The 16845-nt window shown below is 36.4% G+C and overlaps 2 protein-coding genes across 9 annotated transcripts in view; one reads left to right on the forward strand and one right to left on the reverse strand.

Annotated features, from left to right (window-relative positions):
• Myo10a (unconventional myosin 10A) overlaps positions 1-6052 on the forward strand; it is a 121477-nt gene extending 115425 nt beyond the window's left edge. For all 3 annotated transcript variants that reach the window (XM_076800559.1, XM_076800575.1, XM_076800567.1), the window contains 6 exons: positions 1406-1801; positions 2241-2425; positions 2722-2854; positions 3264-3468; positions 3720-3856; positions 4520-6052. In XM_076800559.1, coding sequence (XP_076656674.1) covers positions 1406-1801; positions 2241-2425; positions 2722-2854; positions 3264-3468; positions 3720-3856; positions 4520-4750 — 1287 coding nt within the window. In that variant the 3' untranslated portion in view covers positions 4751-6052. The remainder of the gene's footprint in view (positions 1-1405; positions 1802-2240; positions 2426-2721; positions 2855-3263; positions 3469-3719; positions 3857-4519) is intronic.
• A 525-nt stretch (positions 6053-6577) lies between these two features.
• Positions 6578-16551, reverse strand: LOC143361119 (uncharacterized). 6 transcript variants are annotated; one of them, XM_076800425.1, is made up of 7 exons: positions 16274-16551; positions 14808-15005; positions 14191-14317; positions 12630-12727; positions 9915-10131; positions 7911-8457; positions 6580-7206 (listed from the first exon to the last, which is right to left on the reverse strand). In XM_076800425.1, the coding sequence occupies exons 2-7, from the start codon at positions 14844-14846 to the stop codon at positions 6876-6878; spliced, it is 1359 nt and encodes a 452-aa protein (XP_076656540.1). In that variant the 5' UTR covers positions 14847-15005; positions 16274-16551; the 3' UTR covers positions 6580-6875. The 6 variants fall into 6 exon arrangements, with proteins under 6 accessions (XP_076656541.1, XP_076656540.1, XP_076656539.1 ...); XM_076800424.1 differs by having other exon boundaries at positions 14808-15087; XM_076800423.1 differs by having other exon boundaries at positions 14808-15297.
• Positions 16552-16845: the final 294 nt, after the last annotated feature.

The following is a 16845-nucleotide window of genomic DNA, read 5'->3' on the forward strand; positions in this document are numbered from 1 at the left end:
TTAGCAAAGTAAAGAATGACAGCCAATCAATTATTAAATCGTGGACTATACGTAGTTTTTACCTGCATTTGCAATGAGTCTGGAATAGATCGTTAATTGGTAACGGCAAAGAGCGACGAGAATATTTTCTTTCGAGCATTCTACATTAATGACGTCTAATGATTATAATTAAAGGTGCGTAGGAGAGTAGATGCATTAAAAAGAGAAGCAAAGTTGCGAAAACATGTTCTTCGCATCTGGTTAGAAAGATTGTAGGGTATTATAATAATTAGTAGCATTTTGTGACTTTCAGCGAGTTTCGAGTAGCACAGAAAGATATCATTAGGTGTAATTGACAGCTTAGAAAGCTTTATATCTCGTTCAGCTTTGCAATAAAATTAGTATAATGAAACATGCCGAAGAAGTCGTCTATATAGGACAGTGAATAGTAGCACACTGCAGGGTAATAGTGCGCATGCGGCAATAGAGGTTTGTGATTTCCCTTGAATTATCTCATCAGACCCCATTTTCTCTGAAGAAAGTACATCGATCACGTTCTAAATGATGCGCGGAGATCACCCTAACTGAATCCGAGGTTCTTTTCGCTGCTACAAAAAGGAAACTTTGCTTCATGCTTGTCAATTTCATCGGTCTTTCTCCGGGCCATTATCTTGAAACTATCTCAGAATTATCACACAATACGAAAACTCACGAATATTACTCGAAGAAGAATAAAGTTAGGCTTCTGAGCGTGCACGCTCGTTGGATTTCATTCCACTATTTCTTCATCATTTCTCCAAAAACAACCTGTTCGAAGGTAGATCAACATCTTAGCGGGTGCAATTACTCGCGAGGCGTTAATTCCTCAAACAATTACCGAGAGTGAAACCAGCTTTCTCTTCTTCTCGCTGATAGGTCCGCGGCAATCAACGCAACTTGACACCAAGGGACACCATTCTCGCCTCGTAAACAGGAACTGAAACTGCAAAAATTATCCATCAATTATGCCGAGCTTTTGTTATACTTATCTCCTAAAAATGCTAGTATAAAAACACCCTGCTGGCATGGTCCTATATAAATATATTTGTAAATCATTGTATATAGATCTGCTGGTTTCCAGAAAAATTTTCTTTCCAACCAGTTCCACCAAAATTATTTATTTTGGCAGACATTGCTCACACATCTGTGATATTATTATTTTTTTTTGTCTCTCATTTTATTCAAAAAGTTTTCTTACACCAAATTGAGAAAAGTTAAGAATATTGTCTTTATAAAAATATTGATATAGAAAACAAAGATGCAGCGAGAAGTGAGATGATTACAGAGATTTACATTTACTAGAGAAATCGTGCCAGGAAATTTGTAATTCGATTTCTGGAAATTGTTTCGAAAGGATTTGAAGTTTTGAAATAATAATATGTTGCAGCACTGCCACAAGTACGAGCAACTCCGTGACGAGGTTTATTGCCAGTTAATGAAGCAAACGACGAACAACAAAAGTCCGAACCCCGATAGTTGTCAGCGTGGTTGGAGGATCTTCAGCATCGTCGCTGCCTACTTCACCTGCAGCGACGGCTTGAGGCCTTACCTGACCAAATACCTCGAAACGGCGGCGTATGACAAAAGGAGAGCCTACCACGGCACCGCTACGGTGTGTTTGCAGAATCTTAGGAAGACTGTTAAGTACGGAGGAAGGAAGAATGTGCCGAGTGTCGACGAAATCATGGCGATCAGCGCTGGCAGAAACGCCAAGAGACAGATCTATAGATTGCCAGGTGGAACGGAGAGGGTTATCAACACCAAGTGTACCACGGTTGTGCAGGTAAGCCTAAATACTATTTGTAGTTTTTTAAAATTTCACTCAAACCTAAAATAAAAAAAAAATCCAGTTTATATTTCATCGATTTTCCCAACTAGACACCTCCGAAACTTGTTTATTTTATAAATAAATAAAATTGATAAACCAAAATAGAAATTATGTTTTATGCCATGCATCATGGTATGAAACTATTTAATTTTTTAAATATAATAGTAACGGTTTCAAACGTTAAATATTTATAGACTGCTGATGTTTATGCAAGTTTCAGTACCCTTTGGGGATAGAAAATAAATGAAATCATATTAAATTCTATAGAACTTTGCGTAGCATTTACGTAAATATTTTTGCATGAATATGCGCAGTACTTTGACAAACATTTGAGAAATCATGGATTGGCGTCCGAACGCTGCAGACAATAATTAACTTTGTCTCTTTTCGAAAGGATGTCATCGAAGAGATGTGTAACGTAATATCCGTGAGACATCCCCATGAGATGGACGAATTCTCGTTGTACTGCATCGTTGATGGTGATGCATTCACCATGCCGTTAGCCAGAGACGAATACGTGCTGGACGTGACGACTGAGCTCCACAAGAATCATCAAGTCTTCTATTTAATATTCTGCAGGTACTTAATTGCAATTAAAAACATTTCTGAAATATATTAGATGTAAAAATTAATTCGGAGCTCCCGCAAATAGTAATCAGTTGTCACTTTATTTTAAATCCAAATCCGTCAAATTGAACGTTCGTTAATCATTTATAAAATAGAGTAAGTGCACAAGTGGAATGTATTTGGATTTTTTATAAATCATCAAAAAATTCACCGAAAAATGCTACGAATTAATTTCTGCATCTAATATTTCAATTTTGCAAGATTCCATAATGGTTTATTGTATTTTGACAAATTTTTTGAAAATCTAGATCCGTTTGGTACTACCCTCTCAGACTGGACGCCCCGCTGTATATAGAAGTTGTGTTCAACCAAATCGCTCCAGATTACCTGGAGGGTCTTCTGCTAGTTCTACCTGGCGACCATTTACCTCAGGAAGTTGTCGTGAGTACAGCCAACGTTATTAATTATTTTTACCCGTAAAAGTAACTCCACTGAATATCGATTTATTACTACTGAAATTACCTAGACTATAGTGTAAGCTGAAAACTTCATTATCAAATAACTGACAACTTTCATCAACAACTTTGACCAAATAAGTTGCACAAAATAAGCAAAATTTGTGTGAAACCTACAAAATGCGCCATTCAACGTGTTAAATTAATTCTGAATTATCCTTAAAAGAATTTTTCAGTTGATTTTTATGGACTGTTAGACAACTAGAAATATTAGGAATAAGATCTGGTAAAAACCAAGTGACTGCTTCGTTAAACTATTCTCAAACATGGAATATTTAAAAACCTTAAAATTAATGGAGTTGCAAAATTGAAACGAATAATTTTATTTACTACAGTACGACATGGCACAAATAGCAGCTTTGCTGCACAGAGCGGCGGACATGGCGCACGAGCCGACCACGAAAGAAATCAAATACTTGTTGCCAAAGCCGGTGCTCAGTTTGAGAGAGCCACGACCGCAACAATGGTCGAACATGGTTCAGCAAGCGTGGAACAATGTGCAACACAACACGGTCGCCGCCTGTAAGGCACAAGTTCTCGGTGAGTATTGTAATTAGATCGTGAATCAGCCACCAATTATTTGATATTCGAGCGTTTCTTCGCGATCGCAGAGTATGCAATTATATACTTCAATTCTATTTGAACATTTGTCCGTACACGTCGATTTAAATATTGGATCAGCGACGGGCACGGTAGGGGCTCCTCAAAGCCTGCTTCTGTAATAAAAATTATTTAATAAATATTCTCGATAGAACGGATAATACAATAACGGTCCCGTGTTCACGTTACAGAAATTTTGTGGAAATGGCCGCTGTTCGGATCCAGTTTCTTCGCCGTGAAAAGGGTGCCCGAAGGGAAAGAGAAGGGCGGCGATCACATTCTGGCGCTCAACAGACACGGCGTGCATTTCATCGATTTAATCACACACGTAAGAAACCTAACGCTGTGGAAACATTATCTCTCGCCGACTTTCAGCTTCACTTTCTTCAACTTGCTATCGAGTTTTCGTTACGATTAACCTCTCAAGCACTCGTCCGCAACTCTGTCTCCCAGGGACGGCGCGCCTCGCCGCAGAGGGCACAAAAGCCACTATAGTGGCGTTACCGTTCAAACTGATGCTTTCCACGGAAGCCGCTATAGCGGCGTACAGTGCTTCAGAGGTTAATGTCACGATGACGGTAACAGTCATGCCGCAATTCCATTATCAAGCTTTCTGACAGTTACAGGATACCAACACAGACATTTAGGATGAGGGATGCAATTACTATGGGGGCACCAATTATTGTGTCTATATTATACTTATTTTTAAAGCATAATGAATATTGGATCCCTTACCCTATCTCTTCTTAAGAGAATAACATTATAGAGTTACAAACTATGTTTTTTCAAATTCTTTAAATGCTTTTCACTGTTTTCCGCTTGACTTACTCATTTATTTCTATGCATCAAATCCATATCGATGCATCGAATCTAATCAATATAATATTATTACTGAAACTGTGTTCCAATTAATATGACGCTGCAATAGATATCTACATTAGCAATGTTTGTGCAAAATAAATTCTTAAAGATATTGTATATAATTCTGCAGGAGACGTTGCATCAGTATCCGTACTCCGAAGTAATATCCACCAGAAAAGTGAAGTCCGAGGAAGGGACCCTCTATTTGGACATGAAGTGTGGCAACTTGATGCAGCAACGGATCACCAGGCTCCAGACAGAGCAAGCACACGAAATCTCGCGGCTGATTAGACAATACATCACCATGGAACAAAGGGCGACCAACAATCAAGCCACTGGCATCGGGTTTGGAATGAGATAAGGCCCTCGATCAGGTCCTTCTTGTTGATCAATCGATCGTCGATCGTTGTACATACCTATTTAAACGAAGGGAGTACGAAGCAAAGAAAATATGTCTGTCCGAGGAGTCTGTAGTCTAAGAATATTGGAGCGAACGTCCTCTGATAACGTTTAATTAAGTCCACGAATGCCCAATTAACGAATCAAGATCTTGCATGCTTCTTGCTCGAAATCGACCTCTCTGATGAACACGCAGAATAGGAAAATAGCAAAGAGAGAGAGAGAGAGAGAGAAAGAAAATATTCACTAACAATGATAGTCAATATCAAGAATGATTTTATATTGTTCGTGGTTCAGGGAGATACCCAAATTTCGCGTTTTACTCTGTTGTTATTTATTTATTATCGAGGGGGTGGTATTGTAAAAAATGACGGGGAGCCATTCGGATGTTCGGAGGGAGCTGTTGAAAGTCTTTGAATCTGTAAATATGTTTGTTAGTAGCAAAAAACGAAGAACGAACGCGAGGTTTGCCACGAGCGGAGAACAAGAAGAGCCGAACTTTCGTTCGAAAGTGAAGTGTCCCATGCATTTCATCTTGTACGATGAAAACGAAAGAGTAATGAACGATCGAGCAAATGAGCCGATGCATTCGCGAGAGTGCATCGACGATCAAGACAACCGAGATTACCGGAACGGTTTAAATATTATCGTAGAATAAGACGATCTAGTTGCACCGTCGTCTTCGCCAACGTCAGCCAATTTGTACGTAACACGTGAACGTTGATGCGCCGAAGACGGAGGAAGACAAGAAGAACGAATGCTCAAATATCTAAGCAGTTATTCTCGGCTCTGTAAATACGCGTTTAGAAACGTTTTAGACGGGAAAGTCGATAGATCGGAGAAGAGAACGCGAAGAGACGTTCCCGATTTTTGGCGAAAGACGGCAGAACGCGTTGACGCTCTCGACCAATGTCGCGTCTTCCGATTGATTTCTTTTTCTTCTCGATCCGGACGGCGAGTTCCTCCCGAAGGAACAGCCGGTTGATTAGTTGTTACGCTGGCTAAGAGTTTGTAACGGAGCCTCGGTGTAGAGTTGTTTTATTTATACGAAACGTAAGAAAAAGAAACAATACGGTACACGAATGATTATACTTTATGTAAATCCGTTTCAAGACTAATGTTTAACGAGTACTGTTTTGATGGAGACTAACAAGTTGCGGTTGCATTTTATCTTAAGGAGACATTATTATTAATTATTGTACGTATCGCGTATCGATGTGAACAGAGGTGTTAAACTTTATATTAAAATTTCTACATATACGAACCTTGTGGAATTTTTATCTTAAACTTCCCACTCCTTTTTAACTAGACGAATCTGATGAAATTTAACAAGAAGTTATATCATTGCACAGGATTTTGTTAAGCCGATAATTATCCCTCCAGCACATTTAATAAAATACTATACTATACTTTTGTTTAAATACAAAATAAACGACAAACATGGTATTACATATGTATTTATTGATAAACCGGAGGCAGTGAAAGAAAACAGAAATCAATACAAAATAATAAATCGTCAAAAAGATAATCCTAAATACGACTTGCACAATAAATACAATAGCATTATTTCCTTCTCAGTAATATTTAGTATTTTTAAACATTCGACATTTCACATAAAGTAATAGAACGTTCATGTCCGAGTATAAGGTTTCTATAAAAAAAAATATTTTCTGTAAAAGGTATAAAATTTGAACCTTACAGATAAAAAATATATTTTACTGGAATCTAGACTGGAAATTTCATTCGTTTATGAACTCTGCGAATCTACCAAATACAATATTAAATATTTTTAAAAAATCCTTAAAACACCCAACTAGAATGGCTTATTTTCTATTTTGACAAAACAATATAAGAAAATTTACTCATGGCTGATAAACCAAACGTAACATTATAAAACTGATCGCTAAATTCTGTACACTTAACCCTGCAAAAAATAACAAAAGGGCTCCTCGAGTCTCAAGTTAAAAATAGTAAAAATACATTGTTCATACTGCTTAAAATATTAAACAAAAAAAAAGATGATTTACTGTCACAAATAAATAGCTATGCCGGCAAATGGGCGAGTTGCTTAGTCTTTCTAGAGCGAATTAATTTTTCACATGAACGGGGCTACCACCGGGTGTCCTCATCTTCGTCTCTTGGGGCCAGTTACTGGCAGTGTGTCGAACATAACCAGGATCAGTAGGCGACGAAGGTGTTCGAGCTGCCCCAGGTGTTTGCGTACCTGTGCTGGCCGTTCGAAGGGAGCCGAAACACTCTTCCAACATTTCCATTTCGTCTTTTGTTTTATTGTACGCCTTCCCATAACTCTTCGGCGGCGACGGAACGTTGAAGGAGACGTCGCGATTCTTTTTGTGGTTCGGTGATGCTCCTCGCATGCGAATTGGCACGTTGTCATACTGGCTGGTATCCGAATACCTGGAAAGATTTTCAAGTTACGTAACACCAAAAATTATAATAAATTAGCTAATATATTTACATATGAGATGAATGGTATTAATATTATTAATATTACTAATAATATCTGTCGCATATAGAAACGTAAACAGGGCAACGGTAAAAATAAATAGAGAGCAGAGTAGACACATTCGTAAGAATGAATGATTGAATAATAAATAATACTTTCTGCTAATACAATTTGATTAAAAAATAAGAATTTCTTATCACTGCACGATACACCGAAGGTAGAACAAATATAACTTATTCTTATCTTGACACTGCAAGACATTATGCGAATTCATATTTTTGTAAAAAAATTTCAATAAGTCTAAAATAAAATGTGTCTGCGTTAAGCTTTATCAGACTGTCCCTTTAAAGAAGTTTTCACATTTTTGTACGCTTTAAACGAAAAGTCACCTTCAACATTTATACAAAATATATATAATGGTCAATTTATTTTTAATTTTTTGTTCAATATATAATGAATTATTCTAACGATATCTCCATTTGTTATAAGATAGATATAAGATAGATATTCTTAGCAGTGACGTTGAATAAAGTATAATATACAGTTGCATTTAAATATCCAAATATAATTAATTTGTAAACCGTTGTTTAAATTTAAACAATTTAGAATTTAGTATCGTCTCTGAATATGCTATTTTATGTAATGACAGATCTACCTGTAGGACTCGAAGGCTTCGTCAACGTCGTGCTCCACCTTCATAATTTTCACACCTGGATTAACAACCTTGGCAAACATGGTTTCACTTCTGGCGGCCATTTCCGTTGGAAAACGGGGAGTGTCCACTTCATCTACAGGTCGCTGATAAATATCCTGCACTTTATAAACAATCTTAGGCATGTCGTGTCTGTGGTCCATCTTGTACGAGTCTCGGGTTCCGTTCTTCTGCATCTCAGAGCTTCGAAGCCTCGCCGAATCTCTGAGAGCTCTACCATTTTCGAAATTCTGCGTGTACTCCCTACGTTCAGACTCGTCGCGCACCAAACGTCCATTTTCTTCGTCCCTTGGCATCCCTTTGAAGGACTGACTCGTCGGACGATCTTGTTCCCATCTCCTCGGATCCTCGGTGATCTCTTCCGGTGAACTTTTCTGCTGTCTCTCTTCTGTTTTCTCGAAACCGTCGTTTATGGTACCGTCCTGCGATTTCGCAGTCGATTTTGCCGGTTTTGATTCCTTCTCGGTAGTCAGGGCCGCCAAGTGTTTAGCTACAATATTGTTAAACGGACAAAGAATAATTACACAATGGTACTAAAAATATTTTCTTTGTTATTTTTCGTCGCTTAGTTTTAGTTTCTTCATCTTCAAATCTGTAATTTCGTTAGTTTCGTTGAAAATTGTCTGTTCTATGAGTCTGAAGCTTCTGTAAACACAATTTTCCAATTTCGAACTATGGAATTTCTGTTTCGAATTTTTACTTGGCAAATATTTAACATTTTGGCGCAGAAAAAATTACAGAGATGTTTTATGAAAAGTTTCTTTGTTATTTGTCGCTGAGAATTTTGATTTTTCACGACTTTGAGTAAAAATTGTTACTTTGTGGGTCTATTAATGAGTTTTAAGATTTTTAACGTAATTTAAGTATGTTTTTATGTAGAAATCGATTTGGTATCGATCACTAGACAGAGAAGTAAAATTTATTTTGGTAAAGAAAATATAAAAATGTTTCGTGCTAATTTACATTCTAATGGTTCTCGAAGGATCTTCGGCTTCATTTTTTAGTTCTAATCAATTCAAAATCCGCCTAAAATGCGGCAACCCGACCGACAGAGGTGTACGTCGTTTACGTCATAAAGGCGCGCGACAGTAACGTATCAAAAGGGGTCCTCGCCCGCACCCAATGATTAGGCTTTGATGTCACACACTTTCTGAATCACCCCTTAGATTTTCTCCCACCTGTAGTAGAACACCCTGTACAATGAAATAGATGTATAATAACAAGACTGCGGATCTTTATGCAAAATCAAAATTTTCTACCTGAATTGCAACAGACTAGAGTGAAATAGAAAATTTTCGTTCTTAATTCATTTGCATCATAAGGAAATATGAAAAGAAGGCCTTTGTTACCAAACTTTTTCTTTTATCATATTTAAGTACAAAAATGACTACAAGTACTTCATATTTCAGTATTATAAGAAAAAATTAATTGATAGTGATCAAGAAAATTGTGCTTATATATATACACTAATGATGCAAATGGGATAATATGTTAATAGGTTGAAAGTAATGTAACAGCATTTAAAAATTTTTCTTACGTTTTTACTGTTTTAACACTGGAACTATCGGAGGAGTCAAAATGACTTGCTCCTAATTTTTTCTTATAGAAATAATGAATAAACTTCTCTATCGAAGTAGATATTTAAACAAAACTGGTAAGAAATCTAAACAAATGCAAGTGTGTTGTTATTATCAGGCAATGTATGCCAGTTGCATTTACTGCTTGGTAGTTCTAGTGTTAAAATACGCCTGCCCATTTTTGTCATAAATGCATAAAATCCGCAGTCTAGTAATAACATATCAATCGACAACCAGAACGTCAAGTTGCCTGAGTGGAAAGTCGAGCAAAAACGTCTCGGCACGGAACGCGTGTTTTATGGACACAAGCCGTTATTTATAGGCCGATAATATTCGCCTCATGCATATACGATTCTTCTCGTCGAGGTACCTTTTTTGCTAGACAATTCTGTCATGCCTTGACTAATTTTCTTCTTCGGGGAACTCATCAGCAAATCGGCGATGAACACCAAAGCCGTCAATATGCACAGTGCCCCGAACACCGCGGCGTTGTCTACCAAATCGTCGGGTACGTTTTCAATGGACGCCAGGGACAAAGCGCCAACGATGCCGAAAAGAATAACGCCGAGTCCGAGAAAGAACAGCTCCTTGAATGGAAAAAGAAAACGATATTCAAATTTCTTCTGAAGAACAATCAAAATAATTCTGAAAGAACAATCGTTTAATACCAAGTCGTTTCCGCTTCCACGATTGTGTAATTTCTTTCCTAAATTCGGGGGACAAAAGTGAAAAAATGAATCACGGAGTGTGAACGGGCTGAAGGAAAATACAGACAACCTTGTTATTTTTCTCTGTGGGTATCTTGTTGTATAGATTTGTAAATAATTTTAATTTTTCTTTTTCGATGTACAGGGTGAGTCAGTAAGAAACCTTTTAATTAATTATGTAGCATTTTAAGGCACGCGCCGAATGAGTACAATTTGATTTTTCTGTATCTCACATTTTCTGAGATGTCAAGGTGACCTTGAGTTTTTTCAAAGTCAATGCAACTTCGATTTAACCCTTAACGATCCAAGCTATTTTTCATACGAAGAGAAATTGTGGACTCAACATTTTTATATCAAGTATAGAAAGAAAAATATTTATATTATAAATTTAAATATTTATATCATTAATTAATTTGATTTTGGCCGCGAGTTGAATTTGAAGTGGAATTAATATGCCTGTTCTAACTAAGAACTAAATCTGTAATTTCTGGTAGATTTGTTGCAAGTTGTCGCAAATGAATTATTTTGCATTGTTTGGTCAATAATTTAATTAGTTTATCACAGTGTAGTCGGTGCAAGGTTCTATTAAGTCCCGGCTGAGATCTGCGTGTTTATAGTTCAAATTCCGGCGAAAAACTTGTGCTCACTTGAAAAAACTATAATTTTCAAAATGTAATAACAATTACATGTTTCAACATCGTTTTAAATCCTAGAGGATGTAAGCTTTCGCATTGTCTAAACCCAACTCAGCTATTTCTAATAATTTTCTTTCAAATTGCACTTGAATATTGGAAAAATCATGTGAAAGGAGACAATTTCACGTTCTTAATTTTTTCCTCGAACATTGCCGGCCTCCTGTTGGTCGTGGGTGTGGGGGATAAAAATTATTTTCAGGTTTGCTTTCTTTGGAATGTTCTTAAAACATCACTTATTAATTTAAAAAACAATTTTTCCATTTTTGAGCTCCGAAATCGCGATAAGCGTACACGGATACGCATGCAGGAATCATCTCGTGACCCGCCCAGCCCGAGAGTTGTGAGTCATTAAATAAGTCGCAGTGGTGCACGCATTACGTGGTCATACTCCAAGGATGCGGTTACGTGGTTCATCTTGCGACTAGCGTTGCGCTAAGGATACAGCCTTGGCCATCAATGACAGATCTACCTGGACGCGTTGCCACGCCGATATTCTCACGGTACCGTTCGGATGCGTGATCTGTTTCGAAACGGTTCGTCGCGGCCTGCATGAATTAATAAGGGAAAAACATGATCCTTGGGAAATGGCGATCTGTCAGCCGGCGTGCCACGACGCGACGCGACGCGATTATTATGCTGATCGGCATCGTGCGTAATGGACGAGGCGTGTCCCGAAGAAACCGACGCGCACCAGGAAGGATATTGGAAACGTAATAATAATTGAGATTATCATCGTGAGAGCGTGAAATCTTTTGCCTTGGAGAATGCCTCTGATCTTAATTCCTGAGGAATTCTATTCATTTTGCACGGCCGGTGCGCACAACATCGTCATGGTAACGAGTTGTTCGAACTAATTGGATGCAGATATTTGTTTTCTCGTAGAGTTTCCAGACTTTTATATTTACCTCCACCAGTGTATGCTTCGCATTCAAATCGTGAGAATTGTAAAAATATAAATATAATTTATTCAAGATGCGGCAAGTGTGACGATGAATAATATTCCATTTTTTAACATTTTCTGAGCAAGAGGCTGGAAGATTTATAAGTCTGATAATCCTTGTTATCCTTGAATTAGACTGTGCTGGCTTGCAAGGAAGAAAACATAGCAGTATCAACTGTATTTGTCTAATAATTGTGAACAAATATCTTTCACTGATGTGACTAGAATTCAACTTTAGAATATAAACTATTATCATTGGGATACTTAAATGTGTACAATCTCACAATCTATCAATCGATATATAAAATTTCACTGTTATCATTTGAATTTGTAAATGTATATAAATTCTATTAATTGTTAAAATGTTTTCTACTATTGTTATTTACGTATTTACATACACTGTAAAAGCAGAACGATCTAAAGAATGTAATTGTTAGAACGAAAGTAATCCTTGGCAAATGAATAAATTGTATGGATCATGGATAAATTTTGAAAGCCATGTCATTCAATAAGAGAAGAGTGGGACCCGATAAAAATCAGTGTCGTCGAAGGACACCATGCTCCGTAAAGGGGAAAGAATATCTCCAGGAGCTCAAACAATAGGTCTATTAGGGATTGCAAGGTCTTGTATAATTGTTAAACTGAAAGAACTTAAGGATTCCTAGGATACGCACTTGACGAATTCTCATTCGTGTTGCAATTAGCACACGAAAAAGAGAGGAACGAAAATGGAAAAGAATTACCGTCTTTCGACCGGTGAGTTCTCCCGTGGCGGCGGCAACGAGAAGACCCGTCGTTATTATTATGTAACCACCACAAGTCGCAGTCGCTAGAGCGGCGCCTAGATTAACAAAAGTCACAGGTTATGCATCTTAAAGCCACAAACAATTTTTAAAATCACTTCCTCTTAAACCACTATTTTACAAACTGTTCGCACTGTTCCGAATTATTCTGAATCTTTTCTTTTAGTGCACCTGGTCAATAAACTGAGAACGTTCGCGAAATTTCTTTTATGCAATTTTTGCGAACAAACTAGTATTTCCAATTTTCTCTTAAGTCACTATTTTACAAACTGTTCGCACTCTTTTGAATTATTCTGAATTTTTCCTTAGTGCAATAAACTGAGTCAATAAACTGAGAACGTTCGTGAAATTTCGTTTATGTAATTTTTGCAAACAAACTAGCTTTTCCAATTTTCTCTTAAGTCACTATTTCACCAAATTGTTTGCACTCTTTTGAATTATAGAGAAATAGAGAAATACCAAATTCCCAAATATTTAAATTATTTATTATTGAAATTGTAAAGATGTATGTATGAGATATTGAATACATTTACGTTTATGAACATATTTTATAATAAAAAATCGCTAAAAACTGAATAAATACGTTCCTGTTATTTTTATAAAATAATGTAGAGTAGTCGCTTTTAGTGTTTTGCGGATCTAACGTTAAATATTGTTTGTTCCTTTCCTTTTCTGTTAACACATTAAAGGTACCGCCAGAGATGAAAGGAAATTCTCGTTAATGAATGTTTTTACGACTTCCGGCAATCGTTTTGTTCATGAATTCTGCATCTTATCAGGTAAGAGACTGGTATGCAATTACTGAATCTATCAAAATGGAGACTTTCATTTCCTTATCTTTAGAAAGGAGATGAATGCCATGATACACAGGTGTTTTGGAATATCGGACTAGCGAAGTTCACTGAATCGAAAAGCAATTAGTAACGAAAGTGTTCGAACGATAGCATCTCGTATCTCCATTTTCATAAGAAGAAATTTATTTATGATCTGTGTACATTCTTTTATCTGCGTTTTTTCTCGAGTTGCTCTATAATTAACGACCATCTAGCAATTCGCGGGTAGTTTTCTTCAATCTAATTAATAGATTACGGATTTTATGCGTTTAGGACAAAAAATCTTATCTTTCAAGCATAACGAATATTAAAAAAGCGATATATAACATATAAAAGGAGATATTCAATTTTTTTCACAATGAAGCATAACGAATATTTAAAAAGCGATATATAACATATAAAAGGAGATATTCAATTTTTTTCGTTAAAATCAGTTAATAAATATATATCATTATGCTTTACGAATAAGTATAATTGATATAGACACAGTAATTGGGTCCCTTACCCTACACTGTTTCATAAATTTTCTCTAGTTTTCGTTTTGCAGAATTAATTGATTTGACAAGTGAACGGCTCAATTGATTATCTTATCGTTCGAATAATGAATTGACTCGTATTGAAATAAATGAGTATGATGATTAAATGAAATGAAATGAAAATGTTCAAACCTATTGCACCCCACGTGACATTATTCAAAAGGGACCATTCCCTGCTTCGACTTCTCAGATAATGGAAGACCCTCCGACTCTCATCGTCAGTTACCCTAAGCGCCACCACGCAAGCGAGACAAAGCACCTGCAAATCGTACGTTTCTTCAATTGTAATCTCTCCATTTGAACGAACGAAATAGAAAGCCGGGAAACAACTTAAATTCATTGTTTCTTGTTCAATCTTTTTCCTCGCTTCGCTGTGAATCGTTAAACGTGGGAGTAATTACAAATAATTGATTGTGGGAACATCCGAAGGAATTATCTTTGTGCCTTGAGAACGAGGAGTTAAATCAATTAGGATGCTTACATTGGAATGTACCATATGTGACGGAAACTGTAAAATTTTAATTTTAAATTCAACATAAAATGCAACTTTTAATGTTCCAAGGGTTTTGTTTGTGACGGAAACTGTAAAATTTTAATCTTAAATTCAACATAAAATGCAACTTTTAATGTTCCAAGGGTTTTGTTTGTGACGGAAACTATAAAATGTTAATTTTAAATTCAACATAGAATGCAACTTTTAATGTTCCAAGGGTTTTGTTAAGGTACTTCGAATATTGACTTTCACACACCACTTCGACAATCCTGATGAACACCTTCCGGTTCCACATGTTCCACACGGATTGGTCGCGTCACTCACGAAAATTTAAACAAAACAACGATGATATGAGCTCTTTGTGCAATTCTCACTCTTGTTCGTCGCATTACGAGAAGTCTCAGGCTAGTAACGAATTATCCTGTTACCAGGCAGCCAGGTTGGAGTCACTGTGCTGTGATTTTGAAACCAGTCATTATAGTTATTCTTCACTTCAATAGCTCGTCGCGGCGATTTCGAAATTCATACCCTGAATTCTAGATTTCAATTCCTTGCTCTAATTACATTATATCACAGATTCATGGAAATCTGTGCGCTCAAAACTCATTTGCACATTTTTCCAACATGTAATATACTAATCTCTAACGGTAAAAATATTTACTATCACGTTTCTTTGAAATTTTACACTGCCAGTCACTTCAGCATAACATTAACTGCACCAGTGAATTATTCATTTTTCTTTGATTCTAAAGGAAAACTTCGAACATATATTTACCGAAAATGTACATATTTATCACACGTTGCGAACAGAAAAATTTTAATTTATTCTGTTCTACTGTGAATATGTACAACTCGTTTAAAAAAAATTGTAATACACTACGTCATAAGTGTATTAGTAAATCTCTAATAGAATTCTAATGTTCTCAGGTATAATCTCGAAGAAAATATTTATTGATCACGTTTGATTCCAATTTTACACTTCGATTCACAGTTATATGATATTAAGCACACCAATGCACTATTTTTCCACGATTGGAAATTAATACATACAGCATATATTTACTATAAAATATACTCGACAGTTGTTGTAAGTAGAAAATTAAAAATTTATTCTGTTTTACTGTAACTTTCTATATTTATTCAATTTGTAAAATTATTTACAAATTTTAATCAAATATTTCCAGAAATAAACATAAAAAATTTTATACTTTGATTCACAGTTATATGATATTAAGCACATCAATGCACTATTTTTCCACGATTGGAAATTAATATTTTGAACATATATTTACTATGAATTTATATACTCAACAGTTGTTGTAAGTAGAAAATTTGAAATTTATTCCGTTTTACTGTAAACTTCTATATTAATTTAACTTGTGAAATAGTTTACAAATTTTTCTAACACACTACGTAATATACTAATCTCTAATCAAATATTTCCAGATATAATCCTGAAGAAAATATTAATTGTCGCGTTTGTTTGAAATTTCACACTTTGATTCACTTCAGCATAATATTAAGTGTACCAATTCACTATTTTTCGTTGATTGGTAATTCAAAATTCGAGTGTAAAAATTCGAATATTAAGTGTATCAATTCACTATTTTTCGTTGATTGGTAATTAAAAATTCGCTCGTAGCAACTAGAAAATGTGAAATTATATTTAGTGCTGCTGTCATGTATTTCCAATCGGAAAATAGTGACTCGAGATTGGTGCACCTGGTAGAATTGACTCGCGCAACACGAATCTATCGCTGACACTGTCCGACAGATAACCGATTCGACACTTCTCATCCTAGTCCATGGTACGCGACAGTTTCGAGGGCCACTCGGAAAGAAATCGAAAGAGGAGCGAGGAAAGTGATTCCGGCACAGAGCGCGCGAGGAACGGAATTAGCAATCGATAGAAAAAAAAAAAAAGAAAGAGTTGGGACCGGGGAGTCTTGTCACTGGTATTAGACCCGGGCCTCTGTCGAAAGGATTGCGAAAAAGAAGACTCGGATCGCGGCGCGCTCGGACGACAACTGAAGAGATAGGAAGGCTCGTGGTTTTAGTAGCACGAGCTACTCCGTGTCACGTTAGAACGTCGGTGCGGTGCAGGTAACAACAATGCTATTATCGCAGAGTGCATTGGCGCAGGACGGTGTGAATTTTTGCAATAAGTGCCGCAAACCCGCCTGGCGAACCTTGAAACGGTTCGGCACCGTGTCGTCAGTTCAACGCCTATAAACAATATTTCATTAATGCAGCATTCTTCCTCCCAATTTTCAAAAAATCGATTTTTCACCTGT

The sequence above is a fragment of the Halictus rubicundus genome, chromosome 1 (assembly GCF_050948215.1).
Source record: "Halictus rubicundus isolate RS-2024b chromosome 1, iyHalRubi1_principal, whole genome shotgun sequence".
Taxonomy (NCBI): Eukaryota; Metazoa; Arthropoda; class Insecta; order Hymenoptera; family Halictidae; genus Halictus; species Halictus rubicundus.

Excerpts from the sequence above, each read along its gene's own strand:
- LOC143361119 (XM_076800426.1), bottom strand. The coding sequence starts at position 14,846 with ATGTGGAACCGGAAGGTGTTCATCAGGATTGTCGAAGTG. Across the intron at positions 10,132-12,629 it reads AACTCACCGGTCGAAAGACG|GAGCTGTTCTTTCTCGGACT; the intron begins GTAATTCTTTTC and ends TTTCCATTCAAG. Across the intron at positions 7,207-7,910 it reads GAAGCCTTCGAGTCCTACAG|GTATTCGGATACCAGCCAGT; the intron begins GTAGATCTGTCA and ends AAATCTTTCCAG.